Source organism: Saimiri boliviensis, chromosome 9 (genome assembly GCF_048565385.1).
Source record: "Saimiri boliviensis isolate mSaiBol1 chromosome 9, mSaiBol1.pri, whole genome shotgun sequence".
Classification (NCBI taxonomy): Eukaryota; Metazoa; Chordata; class Mammalia; order Primates; family Cebidae; genus Saimiri; species Saimiri boliviensis.
In genome coordinates, this window is record NC_133457.1 from 107812988 (window position 1) to 107836184 (window position 23197).

The following is a 23197-nucleotide window of genomic DNA, read 5'->3' on the forward strand; positions in this document are numbered from 1 at the left end:
AGATTTACACAAAGCCCCACTCAGTTTCTTCATCTACAGAAGAGAGGTAGTTACAGCAACTGGCAGCTTTCTTGTGAGGATTCAATACGAAAATAAGAACTAGCTAACAATGATTGAGTGCCTTCTCTAGATAGGCAATGTTCTAAGCACTTTCCGTATATTAATTTATTTAATCCAAATGACAGCCATACCCATTTTCCAGATGAGAAAACGGAGACACGGTAATGTAGTTTTAAAAAAAAAAAACAAAAAAAAACCCAACAGCTTGAAAGCAACAAGCCCAGGATTTGAACCCTGGCACCTGGACCAGGGTCTGTGTTTGTATCCACTGTGCTATCTTGTTTCTCCAAGTGGTGATGGGCCTGGAGTTCGTGTACAGGGCCCGGGTCAGGCTGAGACGGAGGCTTCCCAGGCCATGCTCTATCCCTGTTCCTCTTCCATCTGTACTGGCCTCTCTGCCTGGACCCCTCCCCCAGCGTCTTCCTGACCCCCATGTGTATTTCCCCATGAGACTTCCACGCAAAACCGCACTCTCGGCAGTACCTCGGTTGCAGCTGCCTCTCTCTTCAGAGACGTGTCTTATCTGTGCAGAATGAGCATTCTCACAGCCCAATGTGGGGGCCGGTGGGAGCAGTGTATGCTGCTTTGATTGTTTCCTCTTTAGATCTCGGTGAGACGCATCTCTCAGTGCTTGTGACTGAGGGCTGAGGGCTGTGCATCCCTGCTCTTTGATCTGTGTCTCTGTATAGACGGTGGGGGGGAGCAACAGCTTCTACAGAACAGCTACTGCCTGGGTACCTGGGGTCAAGGCCAAGTTTGGACTTCCTGGGTGGCTTTGGACAGGCTCTCGACCACTCTGAGCCTCACCTTGCTCATTGCAACAGTGGGGCTGCTCATGGCAGCCTTGGGATGTCTAGGGGGTTCCGATGAGATGGCTGGGCACAGCTCTGGGTCAAGGGCTGGTATACAGTAGTAGGTGCTCTTTGGCCAGTGCTCACAGCAGCTTTGAATGTCATATTCCCAGCTCCTTGCCGTGTCGCCTCCTGTGCTTCCTACATCATGGAGCCTCCAGGTCACTTTTTCCGTATGCTTCTCTTGAAAGACCCTCTGCCTTGCTTCTGCTGCACTTGGCCAACCTTATCCTGACCCATGTCACATATGTCAAAGAAGGGAGCTTCATTCAATATCAGAAGCAAGAAGCTGAATTCATTGATACACTTTGCAAAGGTAGTCTCCCCAAATCAAGCAAGAGCTGATCTTTGGAGGGATTGGGGAAGCATAGAGTCCTGCGGTAGGAGGACTTTCAGAGCAGGAGGTTCTGGGATTGGCTGTCTGTCTCCGTGTTGAACATGTGGCTATTGGGAATAAGACTGTTATTGATTGTTTGACTTTCAGAGGTGGACTATAAAGCTCTCCATGACCAAAGAGGATGAGCTTTAAGCTGGTTTGCAGCTTGGGACTGAGGTCAAAGAATGTCCTTTCATTTGTAGATTTGGGGAACAGGAAGGTTTTGTTCTCCCTCTGTAGCTGTCATCTTCTCCCAAGGACTAGAGGTTCCTTGAAGTCAGGGGCTATGTCATCATTCTGGCACGCCTGGCACCTAGCACGCTGTCTGGCGCACAGCAAGCACTCACAAGACATCATTCAATGAACAGTGACTGTTGCCTCCAAGTCCTTTTGCTTTGATCTCTTTTCAGTGCTTTGGTGATGATCTATTTGCATAGATTTCCCAAGAGGCAGTGGCAAAATTCACTTGCAGATCCCCAGTGGCTGGGAGCATATTCCTCGGCACATGGTACGTGCCCAGAGCACGATACAACAAAGGCACTGCCTGCTCTCTTTTTGCCTGGGCACGTTTGAATGAGATCTTAGACCCAGGACCAAGAGTGGGAGCGAATCGGTGGAAGACATGGGAGGGACAGGGTCAAGGTGAAGAGGCTGACCTTGAGCAGGAGGGAGACACACTTTCAGACTAAAGGAAAGGAAGTTGAGATGAGCATGATATAAATAACGCAGGGAAGCTTGGGAGAATTGAGGGGAGTATCTGACGGCCTCAATTCTTTAGTGATGGAGGAGGCAAGGTCATCTGCTAGACTGAGGGAGGTGGGGGCTGATAAGAGGATAGGAGCTGATGTATAATAACAATGTAATAGGTAACATTTATTAAGCAACTGTCAAAAATTGTTAATATCTGTAACATAATGCTTAATAATGTTAACTCATAGCTGATGTCTGATAGCAGATCCCAAGAACCTTATGAGGTAAGAATGTAGTTGCCATAATTGTTGTTTTGTAGTTGAGGAAACGGAGGCAGAGTGAGGTTAAAGCCAAGGTCACTGAGCTCGTGAGTAGTGGAATCAGTCGCCGGATCAGTGCTGTCACCCAGTGTGTTACACGGCACGTAGGAGTTGAATGAAGTCCAAAGCTGATTTTAGATGGAAGCTTTTGGTTAGGTCCAAGAATATGGGTTTATAAGTCAGTTAAAGTTGGGGTTGTAGCCAGAAATAAAGGCCTAGAAGAGGTGGATTTCAGTAGATAGAGAAAGGGAGAATGCTCCAGGCTGATGCTGGGACGATGTGTAAGAGTAGGGGCACTTGCTGAGCCCAGTGGCTCATGCCTGTAAGCCCAGCACTTTGGGAGGCCGAGGCAGGCGGATCACTTGAGAGCAGGAGTTCGAGACCAGCCTGGCCAACATGTGAAACCCCATCTCTACTAAAAATACGAAATTAGCCAGGTGTGGTGGTGCACGCCTGTAATCCCAGCTACTCGGGAGGCTGAGGCAGGAGAATTGCTTGAAACTGGGAGGTGGAGGATGCAGTGAGCTGAGATCATGCCACTTCACTCCAGCCTGGGTGACAGAGCAAAACTCCATCTCAAAAAAAAAAAAATGGGGGCACTGGAGACTCCCTTTATGCTGAGGACCCCACAGGAGCTGAGACTAAGGGCTGTCATAGAGGGTCCTGGATACAGGCTAAGTGACATGGACTCACTGCAGGGTTTGGATCTGAGAAGTAAAGTGATTGCCCAGAGATCGCTAGTGATAGCCAAGGTGTAAGATGGATTGTGTGACGTGTGCCCACACCAACATGGGTTTGTGGTGCCTGTGTGTACCCCCACACTGTGCATACTGCATGCATCGTATACCTTTGTGTTCACACTCGGTGTACTCTTAGGAAGGCTGAGCAGAAGGCTGTTACACATGATTGAATCAGGGATGGAGATGGTGGGGAGACCGGAGTCACCCCAGGGGTACTGACTGTGGGACTGTGTGGAAGGTGACCATTTCTGTTATGACAGGGGAGTGCTGGAGAAACAGCAAGTCCAGGTACGTGCTATGAGTTCAGTGCTTAGAGGTGTTGAAATTTGAAGTGCTTATGGGCAAATGGGGGAGACCGCCGGGGAGAAAACGATATCTTGGAATCTGGAGGTGATTTGGCTGAAGAAGAAGATTTGAGAATTGGTGATGTTGCAACCATGAGTAGTTGCCACCATGTTGCAACCAATGTTTCTCTGACATTGTCCAGAGAAAGTGTGAATCCAGTGAGAAGGAAATACCAGATCCACATTTCTACGCACCTGTCCATTTCACCCAACCATTCAACCCATTTGACCCACCCAGGAAGCCACACATCCAGGCGTCTATCCATGCATCCCCAGCGCCCTCCCACCCATCCGTGTTCATCTCATCCACCATCCCGGTCCCCTTCCCATGCACTTGTCTGTTCCACGCAGCCATGCCTTTTCATCCGTCCATTCATCCACTGCTGCCTCTCATCCCAGCCACCCATCTGTTCATCCATCCCTCCATTCCTCCATCTCATTAATAAACCATTCATCATTAATCACTTTATATTACAGGTTGAAATCAATGGTATGAATATTTTGAGTTAAAATATATCATTAAAATTAATTTTATTGTTAATATTTTTAAACTGTGGCTACTACATTTGAAAATAACGAAGAGTATAATCGGATTGTCTGTAACACAAGGAATAAATGCTTGAGGAAATGGATACCCCATTCTCCATTATGTGATTATTACACATTGCAACATTGCATGCCTGTGTTGAAACAGCTCACGTACTCCATAAAAAAACTGTGGCTACTAGAAAATATAAAATTATATATGTGGGTCTCATTTGTAACTTTTATTATATTTCTGTTGGACAGTGTTAATTTGTACAGTCCCTCACCCATCTGTTAATTCACTGATCATCTATCACCTATCATCTATCTATCACTCATTCATCATCCATCTCTCCATCACTCATCTGTCCATCATCTGTCCACCCGTCCATTCATCCACCCATCTGTCCATTCCTCCATCCTGCCCTTTACATTATTCCTCCTTTCCGCCCACTCATCTACCCACTTATCACATCTGTTCACCCCACAAATATTTTATTTATACCTGTCGTGAATCAGTAACTCTGTGGTCATAAGAATGAGAAAACGGAGGCTTAAAGCAGTTCAGCAGTTTGCCCAAGGTGGCACAGATGGACCTGGGATCTGACTCTCTAAGATCAGGGCTCTTCACGTTGGCTGCCGATTTGCTAAGTTTCCTGGGAAAAAAAAAAAAAATCCTTTGGGGGAACATGGTGTAGCTTAGGTTGTGGGGTGGCTGTTGGTATAGGGGCCTAGGAACTCTTTTTCCCTGAGGGGACCACACGGGGAAAGGAGAGGTAGGGGAGAGATAGACTCCTTAGAAGCCCCTGTAAGCTGTGTCTGTGGTGACCGTCATGAAAGGGTTATCCCTACACATTCGATATTTGCAAAAATGTGGGTTCTTTCAGATTCCAAAACTCATTTCCATGACAAAACTCTTGGGAAGAGAAGATGAAGGCCTGGCTTTTGCAGAACAATCTTCCAGCTGTAATGAGGACTGAAGATGGCAATGGGAAAAGGAATTATAATTAGAATATGAAATGGGGAAAATTAATCTATTCCAGTCACTGGTAAGAGGATGTTCTCCTGGCGTTCATGGAAATTCTTAAGCTGTTGTTTCTCCCTACATTTTTTTTTTCTCACATTTTAAAGCATAGGGAAGGCTGCGTGGTGTGAAAAAAGATTTTTGACTAAGAAACTGATAAATTGTGAAATATGCGTTGAATTTAAGTTCCTGTGCGTCTTTGCTTTGTATGTCTCTCTAGGCACATGCAGTGTTTGTGTTCACATTGATGTGAGTTACATGTAAGTGGCTGCAGACGCATGGTATATTTATACACGTGGGCACACCCTGCTTTCCTCTGTGTGCCTGCTGGGGTTATCGTGTACCCGGTTGTATAAGGGTCTGTGATATGTGCACACTCGTGCTTGTGCTGTGTGTGCATCGGTTTGTGTTACCCATGGACGTGGTACACGGGTGAGTTGAACGCCTCCGTGTTGAAAGCTGTGCTTGTGTGACATGGGTCCACACAAACGTGGGCTTGTGGTGCATGTGTGTGCTGCCCACGCTGTGCACATGGTGTGCATTATATACCTTTGTTCACACTCAGTGTATGCACTGCAGTGGGTGTAGATGTGGGTGTTTTTGATCTTGTTTGTGCACACATGGAGGAGGAGATAGCCCTGCTGTGTCTGAGGGCAGAGATGACTTCGTGACCTCTCCCCTTGGCTTCCAAGTTCATCTACCCGGAAAGGGTCCTAAATGAGTAGGGGCTGAGGGGGTAAGCCCCAGGCCCCAGAGCCCCAGAAGCCAAGCCAGGGGGAGCCTTCGAACCCTCAGTGTCCCCCAACTACTCTATTCCCTCCAATGTTTCCAGTGTGGTAGAACCCTGGCAGAGGTGGGCAGAGAACAGGCCTCCTCGCCTCCTCAGGACCTCTGCTCATGGCTGCTTGGCAGCTGGTCCTGAGCCCAGCAGGCTCCAGGGCACCATGCAAGGTGCCCAGGGGTAACTGAACTGAGGAGACCCAGGCCCTGCCTCGGGAACCTCTGCCAACTTCTCAAGTGCCCCTTGAAAGCCAGAAGCAAGTTTTACTCCAGCACGTGGCAGCTCTTTCTTAGACACTGGTTGAACAAAGGAGTGAATGAATAAGACAGGCTCTCGTGACCTCATGGGACTCCACCTGCCCCTAACACGCTCATATTGGAGACCAGGCCCCCTTGCCCTACCTCTCCAGTGCCACTCCCACCGCTCTCTGTGGATAATTCCTCCTTCTCCTGAACCTCTAACACATTTACCAAGCACCCGTTCTGCGCAGGCCCCAGGCAGACCATCGATGATGTAGTAGGATCTAGAAAAGCATTGGTCCCTGCTGCGAATGCTCTTGGAGCTAGTGGGACAGACCAAGCAGAAGAAATCCAACAAGGGACTCCTAAACCCCATCTCTCCCCAGCTGTGTGATCTTGGACCACTACTTACCCTCTCTCCACCGATTTCCTTGGTCTTAGCAGGGAAAAGGATACTTTCCTCATTGGGTCATTGTGAGGATTAAATGAGGTCTTTTATGTAAAGCATTTTGCTCAGTGCTGGGAATATTCATTCAGTCACCAAATATGTATTGGTTGCCTACTGTGCATATCAGGGGATGAAGCAGATGGTGGCCGCTGCCTTGTCGTGGCTCTGTTCTTGCCAGCATTTGATAAATGGTGACCATTCAAAGGTTTTTTTGGACATCTTTCCCTGTGTTTCTTACGCATATTCCTATACCATACTGTTCTATTACTATTGCTTTATAAAATATTTCAAACACTTCATTAAACTTAATGCTCCTCCATTTCCAATTATTCTTTCTGTTCAGGTCTACTTAAAAGTTACATGTGGTTTATTAAAAGTTTTATTTTTTATTTTTGTCAAAATAATCAGTGACCATGGTCACACATCAAGTCAAATAGCCAGGAGCTTTTGCTGAAAGCTCCCCTACCCTGCCCAATTTATAGCCCCATCCCTACTGTCAGCCTCTGCCAGGCTCTGGGAGGTTTGGAGATGACCAGGACATAGTGCCAGCCTCCATGTTGCTCCCACTCTGGGACAGATGACAAATGTGGAGATAGTCTATTCTTTAAGAGGAACAGCCAGAGGAGATGAGAGCATGGCAGGCCTCCTGGAGGAGGCAGCCTCTGAGCAGGGTCTTGCAGCATGAGCTCTGGATGCAGTGTGGTAGATGGAGTCCTGCATTTGGGGTCAGTGCCCAAAGTCCGGGCATGGAATAGCCTTGTCTTTTAATCATCCAGCAGTCACTGAGGGACTCTCCCTGTTCCTGTTCTGGGGAGGCTCTTTGGTACAACCATCCACCCAACTGCCTAGATGGGAAGATAGGCCTGGTCAGAGGCAATCTGAATGTGGTAGTGGCTGCTTTATTTACTTATTCGACAAACATGTATCGAGTACCTTCTCTGTGCCAGGCACTGTTCTAGGAGCTTAGGAGGCATCAAGGTATAGATAGACGAAGGTCCCTGATTCCTGGGAGCCTCCATTTTAGTAGGAGGACTCTAACTGTAAGCAATGAATACAGTAAATATAGAGAATGCTAGAAGGTAGCAGTGGCTATGGAACAAAGACCAAGGGAAGGCAGGGTGAGGGCATCAGGAATGGTGGGAGAAAGGGTGGTGGGCTCTCAGCCCACAAGGGCTGGGGGCTGGCGTCTGAACCAGTTGTCAGGCAAAGCCTCTCTGAGTGAAAGGGGCCGGGTAAACTGACATTCACATGGTTGCGGCATGTGGATTTCTACAGCCTCCGTGAGGGCCCTGGGTGATGTCTGTCTAAATTTCAAATGTACGTACAGTTGGACCCAGCAATTATACACATAAATCCTACAGATAAACTCACACCCATGCTCAGTGACGGATGCACGAAAATATTTATGGGAGCAATATTGGGATAGCGAAAGACTAGCAACGATGCAACAACACGTGTGCTCAGCTAGTTAAATGTATGTGTTCTGTCCATACTGTGGAATCCTGGGTACAGAAGAAAGAATTATGTTCTGATAGAAAACATTTTCTAAGATGTGTTGCTAAGAGAAAAAGAAAGTGCGGAACGGTATAACATGCTGTCATGAATAGAATAAATGACTCTAAAATGTGTATGTAGATGGTCTTTGAAAGGATATAAAAAAGCTGGTAGGCATTGCCTCCGGAGAAGGACAGTGGATGGCTGGATGGTGGGGTAGTGTTGCTTTGTATTCTTGGAATTTTGAGCTATGTGAACGTATCTTAACACAGAAACGGTTCAATTAAAATGAAATGGCTGTTTGCTATTGGTGCCCTGCCCAGAACCCTTTACTGACCAGCACAGACATCTCCCACCTGCCTTGAGCACGGGCTGACTACACATGGCTCACACCCAGTACAATTCTCTGGAGAATTGTCCTTGGACAATTGGGGGCCCCCTTGCTCAGAAGGTTATGCCTCCCCATGTCCCCTAAGGGTAGCCCATGGGCGGTGACTTCCTAACCTGGGCTGTGGCAGCCTCCCCTTGCTTCGTGTTGGAACTCAAACCCTGCAGTACAATGCATGCCACAGAGCTCCCCACTGGAAGAGGCTGAGGGAAGTCTTCAGCCAAGACCACATCCTGCTTAGCTGCATCCACTCCTGTCCGGCTCAAGTCCCATGCTTACGGGTTATTCCCAAGGAGTACTTCCTTAATTACCACATGCATCTGAACCCTTGCCTCAGGCTCTGCTTCTAGGGAACCCTATCTAAGACACCTAGCTCAAGGGAAGGGAACTAATGAATTAAGTGCTCTCCATGTTAATATGTTAAGTGCTCTACCGTGCAACATCTTTTGAAGAGGGGCCTGCAGGCATCATTCTCATTTAACAGATGAGGAATCTCAGAGGTTGAGATACCAGCTTGAGATCATACTTAAGGGCAAAGAGGGAGGCAGGGGTCCCAGAGCCCACATCTCTTCCCAGCACCCGCTCCTGAATTTTTAGGCCGATTTGAAGGGAACTCTTCTGAATCCAGACTTGGCAGCTTCTCTGCACACAGCGTGTAGTTCCTGTATATGTCTTTACCAGTCCTCACTGCCTGTGGCCAGGCGTGGCCCTAGGGGCTGGGATGGCATAGGCGTGGGGCAAAACCACTCAGGATGGCAGACCCAGAGGGCATGTCTGGGGCAGGCTGTCTTGATCCCAAGGCTCTGGTGTTCTTGGCCTCCCCCAGCACATGGGATTCCAGCTTTAGCTGGTCACCTGACATCATTTTGGTCAAGGGAGGTGTTTGCATACTTCCAAGGATGGGCAGCTCAGTGCCTGACAAGGCAGCCTGCTGTGTCTATGGACAAGGTATAGAGCAGGGGTCCCCAAACTTTTTACACAAGGGGCCAGTTCACTGTCCCTCAGACCGTTGGAGGGCCGCCACATACTGTGCTCCTCTCACTGACCACCAATGAAAGAGATGCCCCTTCCTGAAGTGCGGCGGGGGCCGGATAAATGGCCTCAGGGGACCGCATGCGGCCCGCGGGCTGTAGTTTGGGGATCCCTGGTATAGAGGGCGGAAAGGTTTTCCTATTTTCATTTTAAGTGTGTTTAACAGCGTGAACCTGAGCACTTGAGGGCCATGGAACAGGGGCTGCTCCTTCCACCCCAGAGGGAGCCCTGCTGAAATGGAGCCTTGGGCATCTTAGGCTCTGATTTGACTTCTGTAGCCCCCCAGTCCCCTGCATTTAGTCCCCTGGCCTCCTCGGGCTGCCCCTCCTGGTGCCTTCCTGAGAGTATTTTAATCAGAGCTGCTTCTCCCCCTCTCTGTTCTAGCTTGATGGTGACAGTGCCTACGTGGGGATGAGTGACGGAAACCCGGAGCTCCTGTCAACCAGCCAGGTGGGTGCCCCATCCCCCCTGAATGGGGGTCTAAGCTCTGGGCTGGCTGGAGCCAAGCCGTTCCTGGGTGGAGGTCGGGGGTGCAGAGTGGGGCCAGCACAACCCACTACTGTCCCCTCTCTGAATGATCAAGAATAGCAACTGAGTCTCCTTAAAAGACACAAAGTGGGTCTATCGTGTTGTCTGTAAATCAACTACCTGGCTACTGTTGGCTTAAAATGGATTGGGAACCTGATGAAACCTGAAATGTGTTACCCACACTCCCCATGCTTGGGGGAGCTTTGCAGCAGGAGTGAGTTGAGGTGCCCGCTGCTCCGTGCCTCTTGCCACCGCACAGCACCCATGGGGACATGTTCTGATTTGGATGCACACATGCCCATCACTGTGCCCCTGCCTGCTGGGAGCTGTTGAAGGCCACAGGGGAGGGTTGTGGACAGGGCACAAGGGAGGAGAGCAGAGGCTTTCCGTGAGGGCCTTGCCGGAGGCAAAGAAAGCAGAGTCATTCCCGCGCAAGGCTGTCCCAACCCCATCCCGGCCCTCTGGGGGTCAGAGATGCCAGTTGGAATCAGATTTTCCACTGAGAGCCTGGTCTTTGAAAATTAATGTCTCTCTCAGCTGGGAGCATCCTCACTGTAGACTCTGATGCCACAGAGGGTCCTCGATGCAGGTCCAGGGAGGGTCACCCTGCAGAATGTGATGCCAGGGTGGGTCCTCGCTGCAGGCTGGCACGCCAGGGAGGGTCCTCACTGCAGGGCAGGACCCTGGGGAAGGTCATCCCTGCAGCATGACTCCCCCAGGAGTCACTGCAGAATATGATACCAGGGAGTGTTCTCATTGCAGGCTTGACACCGTGGAGGATGGTTCCGCAGGCGATGGTGCTTGCTGGGTGGGAGGGACCAGCTCAGGACACTGATTGGAGGGTTATAGCTGCTGAGAAACTTGGGAAGCTGGAGGGCAACTCTGGCCCTGGAGCTGACCTCTACCCTCTGTCTCTATCACTGGGGGACTATGGCAGTCCAAGTTGAGTGGCCCCTCAGCCATCAGGCTGGGCACATATTTTCCAGCTGGGGCAATAGAAGCCCATTAACTCATAAATATTTATGTCCCCTATTCTGTGACAGGTCCCGTGGAGGCTATAGATGAGTAAGACATGGGCCTGTGGCCCTAGGGAGAACTACTAGTGAGAAAGACACTGTAGTTTCAGTGGGGTGTGGAAGCTCTGCTGCAGGATCGCTCCTGCTGCTGGAGCCACCATACCATGCCCTGCTCTGGCCTGTCCCTGAGTAAGCATCATGCTGCTGCTGCAAAACTGTCTTTATATTGCATTGACAAGCAACAACGTGCACAACTGGCAGGCAAGACTTCAGGTCCCAGAAGTGGTTATTTTGAAAGAGTCCACTGATGTCATTTAATTGTACATGATCAATTGAAATGTGGTCATCTCAGCAGACCAGAGTTAGCCCTGACATCTCACCTGAGCCTTTTCACAATGTTTGGATAGTATTTTGATAACATGTTGAGCCCTGGTTTTCAGAACTATATTATGTTGAATTCTGTTCTGGAACCTACTGGAAAGCATTGGCAATGTCCTTCCGCCAAGAAGGGAAAGTGGGACTCAGTGGGGCTCTGTGTCTGCTCCAGGCCTGGGCAGAGGGGAGCCCTGTCCTTTGGAGAGGAGACTTGGTACAAACAAATGTCTCCCTCCCCAAACCATTAACAGTCATATCCTCAACAATTTCCCCAATACTCTGCAGCTTGCAAAGCCTTTTTCTCAATGTTTGTTTCAGCTAATCTTCACAACAGCCTTGTGTATGAGTAGACATTATTGTTCAGTTCATTTTATAGATGAGGTAACTGAAGATCAAGAATGTTGGCTGATTCAATCAAGGTGACTCAGCCAGGGAGCATGAGAGCTGGCATTTGAACTTGTGAAGTTCATGCTCAGAGCTCCACGAGCTTCCCTTGCCTTGTCACTGATTTGCCTCAGCCTAGATGTCACTTCTTCAGGGAGTGCTTTGTGACCTCCACATTAGGTCCCCTTTCCATGATTCTCACTAAATGGCACCAGGTCTTTTAAATTCATGTTGTTTGTCACTGTGGTCATCTACTTATCTTGTGATGACTTGGTTAATGCTTGATTTCCTCCCTAAACTGTGACCACCGTGGGGGAAAAGATCTGGTCTCTTGTCCAATGCTGTATATTCCAGTGGAGCATAGTGTCTGGAACATTGAGAGCACTCAGGAAATATTTGTGTAATGAGTGATGGTAGCTGCTGCTCTTCTCTGAACTTCAGTGTCTCTAACAGTGGAACAAGGTGGTTGGACTTCCTGAGGATCCTTCTAAGTCTTTTATGCTGTCACCAAGAGGGTCTCCCTAACTTCGGGCTTCATGAAGAAGATACCGAAATTCTCTGAGGTTAATTAAATCTACCCAGTGGCATGAACCAATCTTAATGCGAGCAAAGTTTGCAATTGCAGTCTAGATTTCTTAAAGTGTATCAATTAGTTTTTGCTGCATAACAAACACCTCAAAACTTAGTGGCTTAAAACAACAAATGTTTATTTACTTAATGATTCAGTCGGTCTGCAGTTTGACTGGATTCAGCTGGGCGGTTGTTCTGGCCTTGCCTGGGATCACTTTAGCAGCAGCAGTACACTGCCAGATCAGCTGTGGGCTCGTTGGTATGGGAGGCTTGCCTCTGCTCCACATGGTCTCTCAGCCTCCAACGGGCTAGCTCCAGGTTGTTCACATGGTAGGAGAAGGATTCCCAGAGCAGCAAGAGCAGAAGTTGCAAGATTTCTTGAGGCCTAGGCTTGAAATAAACACACATCTATTTCCAACACATTGTATTTGTCAAAGCTAGTCACAGGACCAGCCTAGATTCAAGGAATGGAGAAACAGCCTCTACCTCTTGATGGGAAAGGCTGTAAAGTATTGTGGCCTTTTTCAAACTACCACATGTAGGAAACATAGAGGATATGATTCATGCTGATTTTATTTGAAAAATAACTTAGACTTTTCTGGTACATACAGTTCCCTACAGCTCAGCGGGACCCTACTGGCTTCTAGTCTTTAATGATGAAAGTCTTATATATTTCCTTCCTGTCTTTTTTCTGGAGTGCTTCTTGAACTCACACCACACACACACACACACACACACACACACACACACACATACACATACTCTCATACCACACACACACACACCCTCTCACAATGTGTTGTTTCATCAACTTCAGGAATTGTATTGTCCCAATTACTGGATTAAGGATTGACATAAACATTTGGGTAAAATGAAGCTCTCATAGCCACTAGAGGATTCAGAGGATAAACACTCTAAATGGCATAAAATACGTTTTATAAATACAGTTAAATACAAGGTTTACCCAATCAGCAAATGCTTATTGGGCACCTGTTATGTGCGAGGCTCTGAATATGAGAGGGAAACCATTTATGGAAAACATTTGCTTCCAGAACATCCAATTAAAAAAAAAATTTTTTTTTTTTTGAGACATAGTCTCACTTTGTCACCCAGGCTGGAGTGCAGTGGCCCGATCTTGGTTCACTGTGACCTCCAACTCCTGGGTTCAAGTGATTCTCCTGCCTCAGCCTCCTGAGTATCTGAGATTACAGGTGCCCACCACACCTGGCTGGTGTGTGTGTGTGTGTGTGTGTGTGTGTGTGTGTGTGTATGTGTTTTTTTAGTAGAGACAGGGTTTTACCATGTTGGTCAGGCTGGTCTTGAACTCCTGACCTCAAGTGATCCACCCACCTTGGCCTCCCAAAGTGCTGGGATTACAGATGTGAGTCACTACGCCTGGCCCAGAACATTCAAATCATTACAAACCTACTTTATAGTGTAACACTTCTCCTGAAACACCACCTTCTTTACTTAGAAACCGCAGCTGAGACAGAGGCTCCCTAGGGTATGTATTAGCTGACTGTCCCTTTTTGAAAACTTTCACAGCAGGCCTGTGGGCTTGAAGTTTCTTTTGCAAATGCGTGCTCCATTGTCTGGTTTTTGCAAGTCTCCACAGAAATTTTAGCATAGCTGCTTTAGCGTCTACAAATGATCACTACTCCCTCTCCCTCCGTGGACCTTGGGTTACCTTTTACCAGATTTGCCAGGGTGGCCTGAAAATGAGATCTAGTTCTCAGACAGGGCTGTATCCCCATCAGCAGCTTCAGGGGGTAGTAGACCTGATAGAGGTCAGTTCTTCCCATTTGAGAGCAGACTCTGTCCAGGAGTTACAGGAATGGATATTTCCTGGTTATGTGACCCAGGAAGAGTCTCCTCCTTCCTGGAATGAGGTGAGGAGGAAAGGGAGAGGGCTTGGGACTCAGCAAACCTGGATTCACATTCCAGCTCCTCCATGCCACAGCATGGGCCAGATTTCCTTATGCAAGTGATAGCAGCTTCCTATCAGATGGGAGGAGTAGCGCCTACCTCCTAGAGCAGGCGTCCCCAAACTTTGTACACAGGGGGCCAGTTCACTGTCCCTCAGACCGTTGGAGGGCCGCCACATACTGTGCTCCTCTCACTGACCACCAATGAAAGAGGTGCCCCTTCCTGAAGTGCGGCGGGGGCCGGATAAATGGCCTCAGGGAGCCGCATGTGGCCCGTGGGCCATAGTTTGGGGATGCCTGGCCTAGAGTGTCATGAGAAGTGAATGAGGTGTGTGTGTGTGATGGATCCTGTTGCTGCCTCACCGGAGTCCTGCTCATCATTCAGCTGCTATGAGTGTTGGCTGCTAACTATTCACAGCTACTACTTCTTTGGGAAATTGGAACTGTGAACTCAGGAGAGGATGTAAGGGGAAGTCTAGCGACTGATATATCCTTATCGCAAGGAGTCACCAACTTTGCAACTCCTCATGGGCTCCAGCTAATCCAGTGAGACTCCAGCTGAGGCCAGATCCTTATACTGCTCCTCCCCTGTCCTTTCCTGCCTCCCTTCCTCCCTTCCTCCGAGAGCCCTCCTCCATCAAGTCACTTTCACAGGCGTCCCTCCTTAGGCTCTACTTCAGAGTAAGCTAAACTAAGAGTATGTAAAGCCCCAGAGTTTGGAAAAACCAGCTATGACTTATTTTTATTTTTATTACCGTAAATAATGCTTTGGTCACACAAGAGCCTGTGGTCACCTCTTGTGCTCATTTACAACTTGGTGGTTTTGTATGCATTGTTTCCTCTGATGGGAATCCCCTAGTGTTTTTCAACCAATGAATACCTGTTTGTTCCTTCAGGGGCACTGCAAATGTCACCTTCTCATCACAGCCTTCCTGGCTGTGTGGAGAGTTTTCCATTCTCTTGGCTCTGATACCACTTCTGCTAAAGAGCTTGCTCACATTTTTAAAGGAATTATTGAAGGAACGTGTGTGTGTGTGTGTGTGTGTGTATGTGTGTGTGTGTGTGTGTGTAAGAGTGGGGGGAGACAGACTGAATGACATAATCAGATTTGCAGTAGTAAAAACTCTCATGACAAGAATGAATACAGGGAGACCAAGTGGGAGGGGGTGGTAGGAGGCCGAGTGAAGGATTTTCGTTCCCCCAGATTGTGGCAGAGGGGATGGAAAGCAGTAGATGAATTGGAGATGGGTTTTGGAGATAAAATTGGTGGGTCTTGACAATGATGGGCATGGAAGGAAAGAGAAATGAAGGAGTACAGGATGACTCGGGCTTCTACCGTGAGCCCCCCGTTTTCAGGCCTGGTGGTACCTTTTTCTGAGTTGGGGAAGCCCTGAGGAGATGCAGGTTTAAGGATGTCAGGCCTGGATGTGTTCCATTTGAGATGCTCATCCACATGGAGATGTTCAAGTAGGTTGATGATGGTACAAATCTGGAGCTCATGAGAGAAGTAAATTTGGAAATCTTCAGCCCGTGATGTCAAAACCTTGGGAGGAAGGAGATTGACGGAGGGAGAGGGAAGAGTGAGAAGGGCAGTGGACCAATGACTCTGAGATGCTGAGCTCCAACATTTGAAGGCAAAGTAGGGGAGGAGGGAGACTGTGGAGCAGATGAAGACGGAGTGGTTCGAGAGTAGGAAAACTTGGGGTCTTAGAAACCAGGGGCCGAGTAATTCAAGAAGAAGGGGGGAAATGATGTTGGATCCACAGCTCCTTAAAATTTATCAAAGGATAAATCACATCTTTTGATAATGGGATCACATCAAGTTAAAAAGCTTCTGTACAGCAAAGGAAGCAATCAACAAAGTGAAGAGACAGCCCACAGGATGGGAGAAAATATTTTCAAACTACTTGACAAGAGATTAATATCCAGAATATATAAGCGCAAATGACTGTTTAGGGGAAAAAAAATGATAATCCAATTAAAAAAATGAGCCAAAGATTTGAATAGACATTTCTTAAAAGAAGACCTGCAATGGCAAGCAGGCATATGAAAAGTTGCCCAACTTCTTGATCATCAGAGAAATGCAAATCAAAACTACAATGCAATATGGTCTCACCCCAGTTAAAATGGCTTATATTCAAAAGACAGGCAATAAAAATGCTAGTGAGTATGTGGAGAAAAGGGAACCCTTGTGCGCTGTTGGTGAGAATGTAAACTAGCATAATCACTATGGAGAACAGTTTGGAGGTTCCTCAGAAAACTGAAAATAAAGCTGCCATATGATCCGGCAATCTGACTGCTGGGTATATACCCCAAAGAAAGGAAATAGGATACTGAAGATACCTGCACTCCCATGTCTGTTGCAGCACTGTTCACAAACGGTCAAGACTTGGAAGAAACCTAAGCGTCCATTAACAGATGAATGGATAAAGAGAATGTGGTGTTTATACACAATGGAGTACTATTCAGCCATAAAAAACAGAGATCCTGTCATTTGCAACATGGATGGAACTGGAGATCATTATGTTAAGTGAAATAAGTCAGGCACAGGAAGATAAACACTGCATGTTCTCACTTATTTGTGGGATCTGAAAATCAAAACAATTGTACTCATAAAGATACAGAGTAGTAGGATGGTTGTCAGAGGCTGGGAAGAGCAGTGAGGCAGAGGAGGACACGAGTATGATTAATGTGTACAAAAAAATAGAATGAATAAGATTTAGTATTTGATAGTACAACAGGGTAACTGTCAATAATAATTGCAAATTTAAAAATAACTAGAAGAGTATAATTGGGCTGTTTGTAACACGTGGATAAATGCTTGAGAAAGTGGATACCCCATTTTCTATTATATAATTATTACTTATTGCATGCCTGTATCAAACATCTCATGTACTCCATAAATATGTACACCTATGTACACACAAATTAAAAATTAAAAATAATTTGATAAATGTTAAATCAAACTTTAAATATACTCAAGGGAACCATAAAGGCACCAGCAAAACGATCGTTAAGGTATACTTTACAACTTTGGTGTGGGGAAGGTATTTCTACTATTCAAAGCTTTAGAAGAAAGGACATAAAATTGGACCATAAATTAACATGAAACTAAATTAATGTAAAAATTAACATAAAATCAACATAGGAGTTTTGTATGGCTAAATGAGCACAAGTAAAGATGAAAGTTGGGCAAGAATGTTTTCAACTCATGTCCTAGTTGAAGAACTAATCACCCTTATACTTTTAAGTTCTGGGATCCACGTGCAGAACGTGCAGGTATGTTACATAGGCACACACGTGCCATGGTGATTTGCTGCGCCCAGCAACCCATTATCTACGTTAGGTATTTTTCCTAATGCTTTCCCTCCCCTAGCCCTCCACTCCCCAACAGGTCCTGGTGTGTGTGATGGTCCCCTCCCTGTGTCCATGTGTTCTCATTGTTCAACTCCCACTGAGTGAGAATATATGGTGTTGGGTTTTTTGTTCTTGTGTTAGTTTGCCGAAAATGATGGTTTCCAGCTTTTCCCATGTCCCTGCAAAGGGCATGAACTCATTCTTTTTTATGGCTGTGTAGTATTCCATGGTGTGTATGTGCCACAGGTTCTTTATCCAGTCTATCATTGATGGACATTTGGGTTGTTTCCAAGTACTTGCTGTTGTAAACAGTGCTGTAATAAACATACGTGTGCATGTGTCTTTACAGGATGATTTATGATCCTTTGGGTATATACCTAGTAATGGGATTGCTGGATCAAATGGTATTTCTAGTTCTAGATCCTTCAGGGATCGCCACTCTGTCTTCCACAATGGTTGGACTAATTCACATTCCCACCAACAGTGTAAAAGCAATCCTATTTCTCCACATCCTCTCCAGCATCTGTTGTTTCCTGACTTTTTAATGATCACCATTCTAACTGGCATGAGATGGTATCTCAATGTGGTTTTGATTTGCACTTCTCTGATGGCCAGTGGCAATCTTTTTTCACTTTTTTAGTAAAGCAATATCAAAATGAAGTCTTGAATATGTCATTTATCATGTGTACAAATATACCTGTAGGGCATATTTCCAAAAAAAAAAAAAAAAAAAGAATTGCTGGGTTAAAAGTCAATGTGTTGGTAATTTTGATAGATGTTGCCAATTTGCCCTGCCCACAGCAATGTATAAAAGTACCTGTTTCCGGCTGGGCGCGGTGGCTCAAGCCTGTAATCCCAGCACTTTGGGAGGCCGAGGCGGGTGGATCACGAGGTCGAGAGATCGAGACCATCCTGGTCAACATGGTGAAACCCCGTCTCTACTAAAAATACAAAAAATTAGCTGGGCATGGTGGCGTGTGCCTGTAATCCCAGCTACTCAGGAGGCTGAGGCAGGAGAATTGCCTGAACCCAGGAGGCGGAGGTTGCGGTGAGCCGAGATCGCACCATTGCACTCCAGCCTGGGTAACAAGAGCGAAACTCTGTCTCAAAAAAAAAAAAAAAAAAAAAAAAGTACCTGTTTCCCCAGAAGAACTCCAGTAGTGTGTTATCAAACCTTTGGGTTTTGGTCAATCCAATCGGTAAAAAATGGCTCTTATAATGTATCTTATGAATGATTCTTAGCATTTTTCACATACTTAGGAACCATTTGTATTACTTTTTCTGTAAACTATTGGTTTATATCTCCTTCCTTTGTTTTTCTACTAGGGTTTTGAACTGATTTCTAGCAACTTTTTATAAATAAGAGTACAGCATGTTACTATTTATACAAAAAGGTAATAAAAATGTATATTTCTTTTTTTTCTTTTTCTTTTTCTTTTTTTTTTTTTTTTTTTTTAGACAGTTTTGCTCTTGTTACCCAGGCTGGAGAGCAGTGGCGTAATCTCAGCTCACTGCAACCTCCGCCTCCTGGGTTCAAGCAATTCTCCTGCTTCAGTCTCCCGAGTAGCTGGGTCTACAGCCTGCGCCATCATGCCCAGCTAATTTTTGTATTTTTTGTAGAAACGGGGTTTCACCATGTTGATCAGATGGTCTCGATCTCTTGACCTCGTGATCCACCCGCCTCGGCCTCCCAAAGAGCCACCGCGCCTGGCCAGAATGTATATTTCTATGTGCTTGCGTTTGGAAGGATATGTGGTAGCCAGTAGTGGCTTCGTGCACCGTACATGCATGTACCTCTGTGCATGTGTGTGGTGTGGGCACTGCAGGTGCCGGGTAGGGATAGAAAAAAGACTTTTTACTGTATCTTTTTATGTTTAGGGAGTTTTAAACCATGGGCATTTATTGTAACTTTAGAAAGTTAAATAAAGTTTAAATAAGGAGAGAGTCAATTAGCTCAAATGTTTCTGAGGGATGGGGTGAGATGGAAGTTGAAATGTGCCCAATCGTCTTAGCAAAAAGGAAGTTCCTCTGGCCTTCAGCGTAAGCAGTTTGGATAAGCAGGGTCATTGTGCAGGTCCCATGGGTGGAGTGAGAAGCTTGAGGTGAGGATGTGTAAACAGCAAATGTAGACAACTTGTGTGAGAGGTTTGGCTGTGCAGGACAAGGTCAGGGCTGAGCTCAGTGAGATTAAGGATTCCATAGAAGGGATTTTTGTGTTTTAAGAAAAGTCTTTAGAATGTTTAGTTGTCAATGGAAGGTGTCAGGAGAGAGGGTGAAGCTCTGGTTTAGGAGGGGGAAAGGCTAAGGGATGCTTTAAGATTTTAGAGAAGGTGGGAGGGTCTGGGTCCTGCCCAGAGGTGGCAGCTCTGACCTTAGCTGGGAGTGCTGGGTGTGGAGGACAGCAGAGAAAAAGAGTGTGGCTTCGTAGGTGGGTTGGCTGGGAGCAGGGGGCATCTGCACCTGAAAACGTCACTCTTCTCAGTTGGGGGCTGATAGCCAGGGTCAGTCTTCTCAGAGTTGGGGGCTGACAGCAGGTGAGAGGTGGTGGGGAGGTCTGGGGTATTTGCCGTGGGATGTGGGAGAATAAGCTGTTGGTGCTGATGCTGTGGGCCAGACAGGTGGGTTAATCCAGGGCGAGAGATCTGCCAGGCAGGGGTGCCAGAAGGGCACACCTGCTTTTTTGCTCAAAAGAGACTGACGTAAAGGATCAGGGAATCTAAGCTGTGTATGGAGAGAAGACAGGGGGCCCAGGGCTCAGGCTGCAGTGCAGCAGCAGAACTACTGGGGAGCAGCTGGATGGCCAGGACACCTTATTCGGGGTGGGAAGCTGGCTGGTGATTTCAGAAGCAAGTGAGCCATGGCATTGGCAGGGGCCTGGCGTGCCTCGGGAGCCGGGAGCTGCATGGGGGAGGCTCCTGGGAGGTGAGAGCCCACAGCCCAGCACAGCACGGTAGCCGAGCTGAAGGGCCCCGGGAGGATGCCGGGGTGGGGTGGATGGGAAGCTGGGACCCAGAACTGAAGGCTAGGAGAATCAGGGGTGGACGCTGTCGGGGCTGGGAGTGGTGGGATTTATAGGGACAGTCAGCAGGGGTCTGAATGGATGGGACAGTGGGGAGGGAGAAGGATGTTGGTCCCTTTGAAATTCCTGTGGAGGCAGGCATGCAGGGCAGCGGGTGTGCTGTAAGGCACGGCCGGGGGTAGGGTACTTTGTTCCTAGAGTGAGAATCCCAGTGGCTCCGGAGCTGTTTGCGGGGGGAATGACACTGCACAGTTGAGCATGAAGATGCCAGGGGCTTACACGTGCGGTGGTCCCTTCGGAGCCTGCAGGCCTCCGGGGTGCAGTGTGTGCCAGAAATGTGAACCTGCTGGCTGTGGGCCTCCTAGGGCATGAGCAGCACCCTGTGTGGCCCCTGGCCCCAATGCCCCTGTAGCATCCCTTCTCGATGTTCCAGCAGAACGTGTGCTGGAGTGCAGCCGTCATGTCATACAGGCCAACATCCTCATGCTGCAGAATGAGGCCTCTCAGTGCCTTGCACCACACCTGGTGTGCAACAGACACGCAAGAGCTTGGAGTCTGTGATTCTTGCTGTTGGCTTCAGCATCACCATCATGTTTGTGCAGAAACCTTCCTTCACAGATCCCCAAGGTTGCCTGGTCTGTTTCTCTTACCACTTGGATCAAGCGTAGACCTAGGATGGGGAAATGGTGCCATCGGGAGGCCAGAAGACAAGGAGCTGGCCAGCCTAGAGAGGAGAGCTCAGACCTGCAGTTCCTGGAGCACTCGAGGTCACAGCCTCCTTCCAGCAGGGGGCAGTGTCGGATGTGCAGAATGGGAAAAAGAGCCAGGAGCTCTGAGTTCGAGGTCCGGCCCTGTCCTCATGCCTTCATCGTGCTGGTATCACTCTGAACCTGTTTCCTTGTGTGAATAATGAGGGTAGACGGTCTGTTTTTCCAGTGCTCAGTCATGATGGTCCTGATCACTAGCATTTGCTGTGCACCTCCTTGGGCTCAGCCTCTGGGGCTAGATGTTTTCCATGGGTGGTCTCACTTCATCCTCACGTTACCTGTGTAGGTAGGACCGTTGCTGTCTCGTTTTACGGAGGAGGGAGCTGCGGCACAGAGAGGCAGAGGCGGGTGAGGCCCTTTGAAACAAAAACCCTGCCCAGTAAATGTATGGAGAGGGAGACGACCCTCCTGCTGCTGTTGAAATCTAAGATTTCAGTCTGAGTAACTCTGGCCTCTGAGTCTGTGTACACTGTAAAGGGCAAAGATGACAAGGCTTTTATTGCTTTAATTAAAACCTGGGTGAAGAGCTCGCGATTCATATTAAAATGAAATTGTGTTTCGCCCGCTGTGGTGCAGAGAAGGTAACAGCAGTGATTACTGCTAAGATTACAAACAATCAAAGAGAAAAGGCCTTTTGCAAGCATTTCCTATTAAAGCCACAAACATCACACTTTAAAAATAATTATGGTTGTGTTATCAGAACATGATTCATGAGTTCTGAGTAAATACGGGGGGCCTTAAGGGAAACTGTTTCAAGACCATAGATTTTGTTCAAATCTGATGAAATGTAATATCATTTCACAGCTGGAGATAAAATCCAAGGAGGGAGAAAGAAGTCCATCCAATGTATAAGGAGAGAATTGAGTATATGTCAGACTGAACTAATGAGCTCTGACCCCATCAACCCTAAACACGTGCTCAGAAAAAATGGCCTCGCTTCTCTTACTTTCATTGAGAGAAAACTGCCAAGGAAGAATGAGTACTTATATCTCACCAATCTTTATTTTATATCCCAAAGGCCAAAAATAGATTTATTGTAAAGCTCCCGATTCCTGCCTGGGAGATGTTTAAATATTCGAGGGCACAGGCATGGAGGCACTGGGGAATGGACGGCGGGGAGGGCTTTGGTCTGCGTTGATTGTACCTCCCCTGTCATAAAGATATTTTTTCATACAATGCAGTGAATGTTTACGGCATATAGTTTTGTTTCCTTCCAACTATTATGAGAGAAATTGAATCCCAGGAAATGTTCACTCTCTCTAAATGGGATGGAAACAATGACGATGTGGGAAGTGCAGGGCTTGGGGGAGGGGACAGCAGTGGGGTGGACACGTGATTTCAAGGACTTTCTCAAACACAGCACCCTTCCCCCCTCCCAGCCACCTTGAACTTAGTGTCCCCTGTAGGACCCGGGTTTCTGCTGGGGAGTGTCTGAGAACAAAGATGTTACACATTCCTCATCACTGTGTGTGAGCTCACCTGTGACCGAGAAGTGGAAATGAGGCCAGACATGGGGGCTTTCTCAGAATGGGACTGGGTTCTTCTCTTCTGGAGAGTCAGGAGCCCGGGTCTGGTCTCTCCTCAGCCTCTCTCCCTGTGTCCCCTCAGACTGTTCATTTGTCCCCTCTGGGCTCTGGTCTTTGCATCTGTGAATGGGGATTGGATGAATATCTCTGAGGGACTGTCCAGGTTGACTTATAGCCAGGGGATCAGCCCCCTTCACCCCCTCCCTGTCTGAGCACCCAGGAGGGACAACAGCCTGTCCCAAAGATCAGAGACTGACCTTTCCCACCTGGCTGAGTCAAACCAGTGCTGAGAGGGTTCCACAGTTAGGCTGAAGCTGGAGGCTGTGTGTCACCTTTCAGCTTCAGCCCAGCAGAGATGACAATAAGGAGCTGGGTTATAAAGGTAATGACATGAGAAGACAGAACTGGGCTCAGATGA

At 47.5% G+C, this 23197-nt stretch overlaps 1 protein-coding gene across 6 annotated transcripts in view; it reads left to right on the forward strand.

Moving 5' to 3' along the window:
• The window catches only part of TOX2 (TOX high mobility group box family member 2), a 159473-nt gene that overhangs the window by 49084 nt on the left and 87192 nt on the right, over positions 1-23197 (forward strand). For all 6 annotated transcript variants that reach the window (XM_039479771.2, XM_074406564.1, XM_010346883.3 and 3 more), the window contains exon 2: positions 9697-9762. In XM_039479771.2, coding sequence (XP_039335705.1) covers positions 9697-9762 — 66 coding nt within the window. The remainder of the gene's footprint in view (positions 1-9696; positions 9763-23197) is intronic.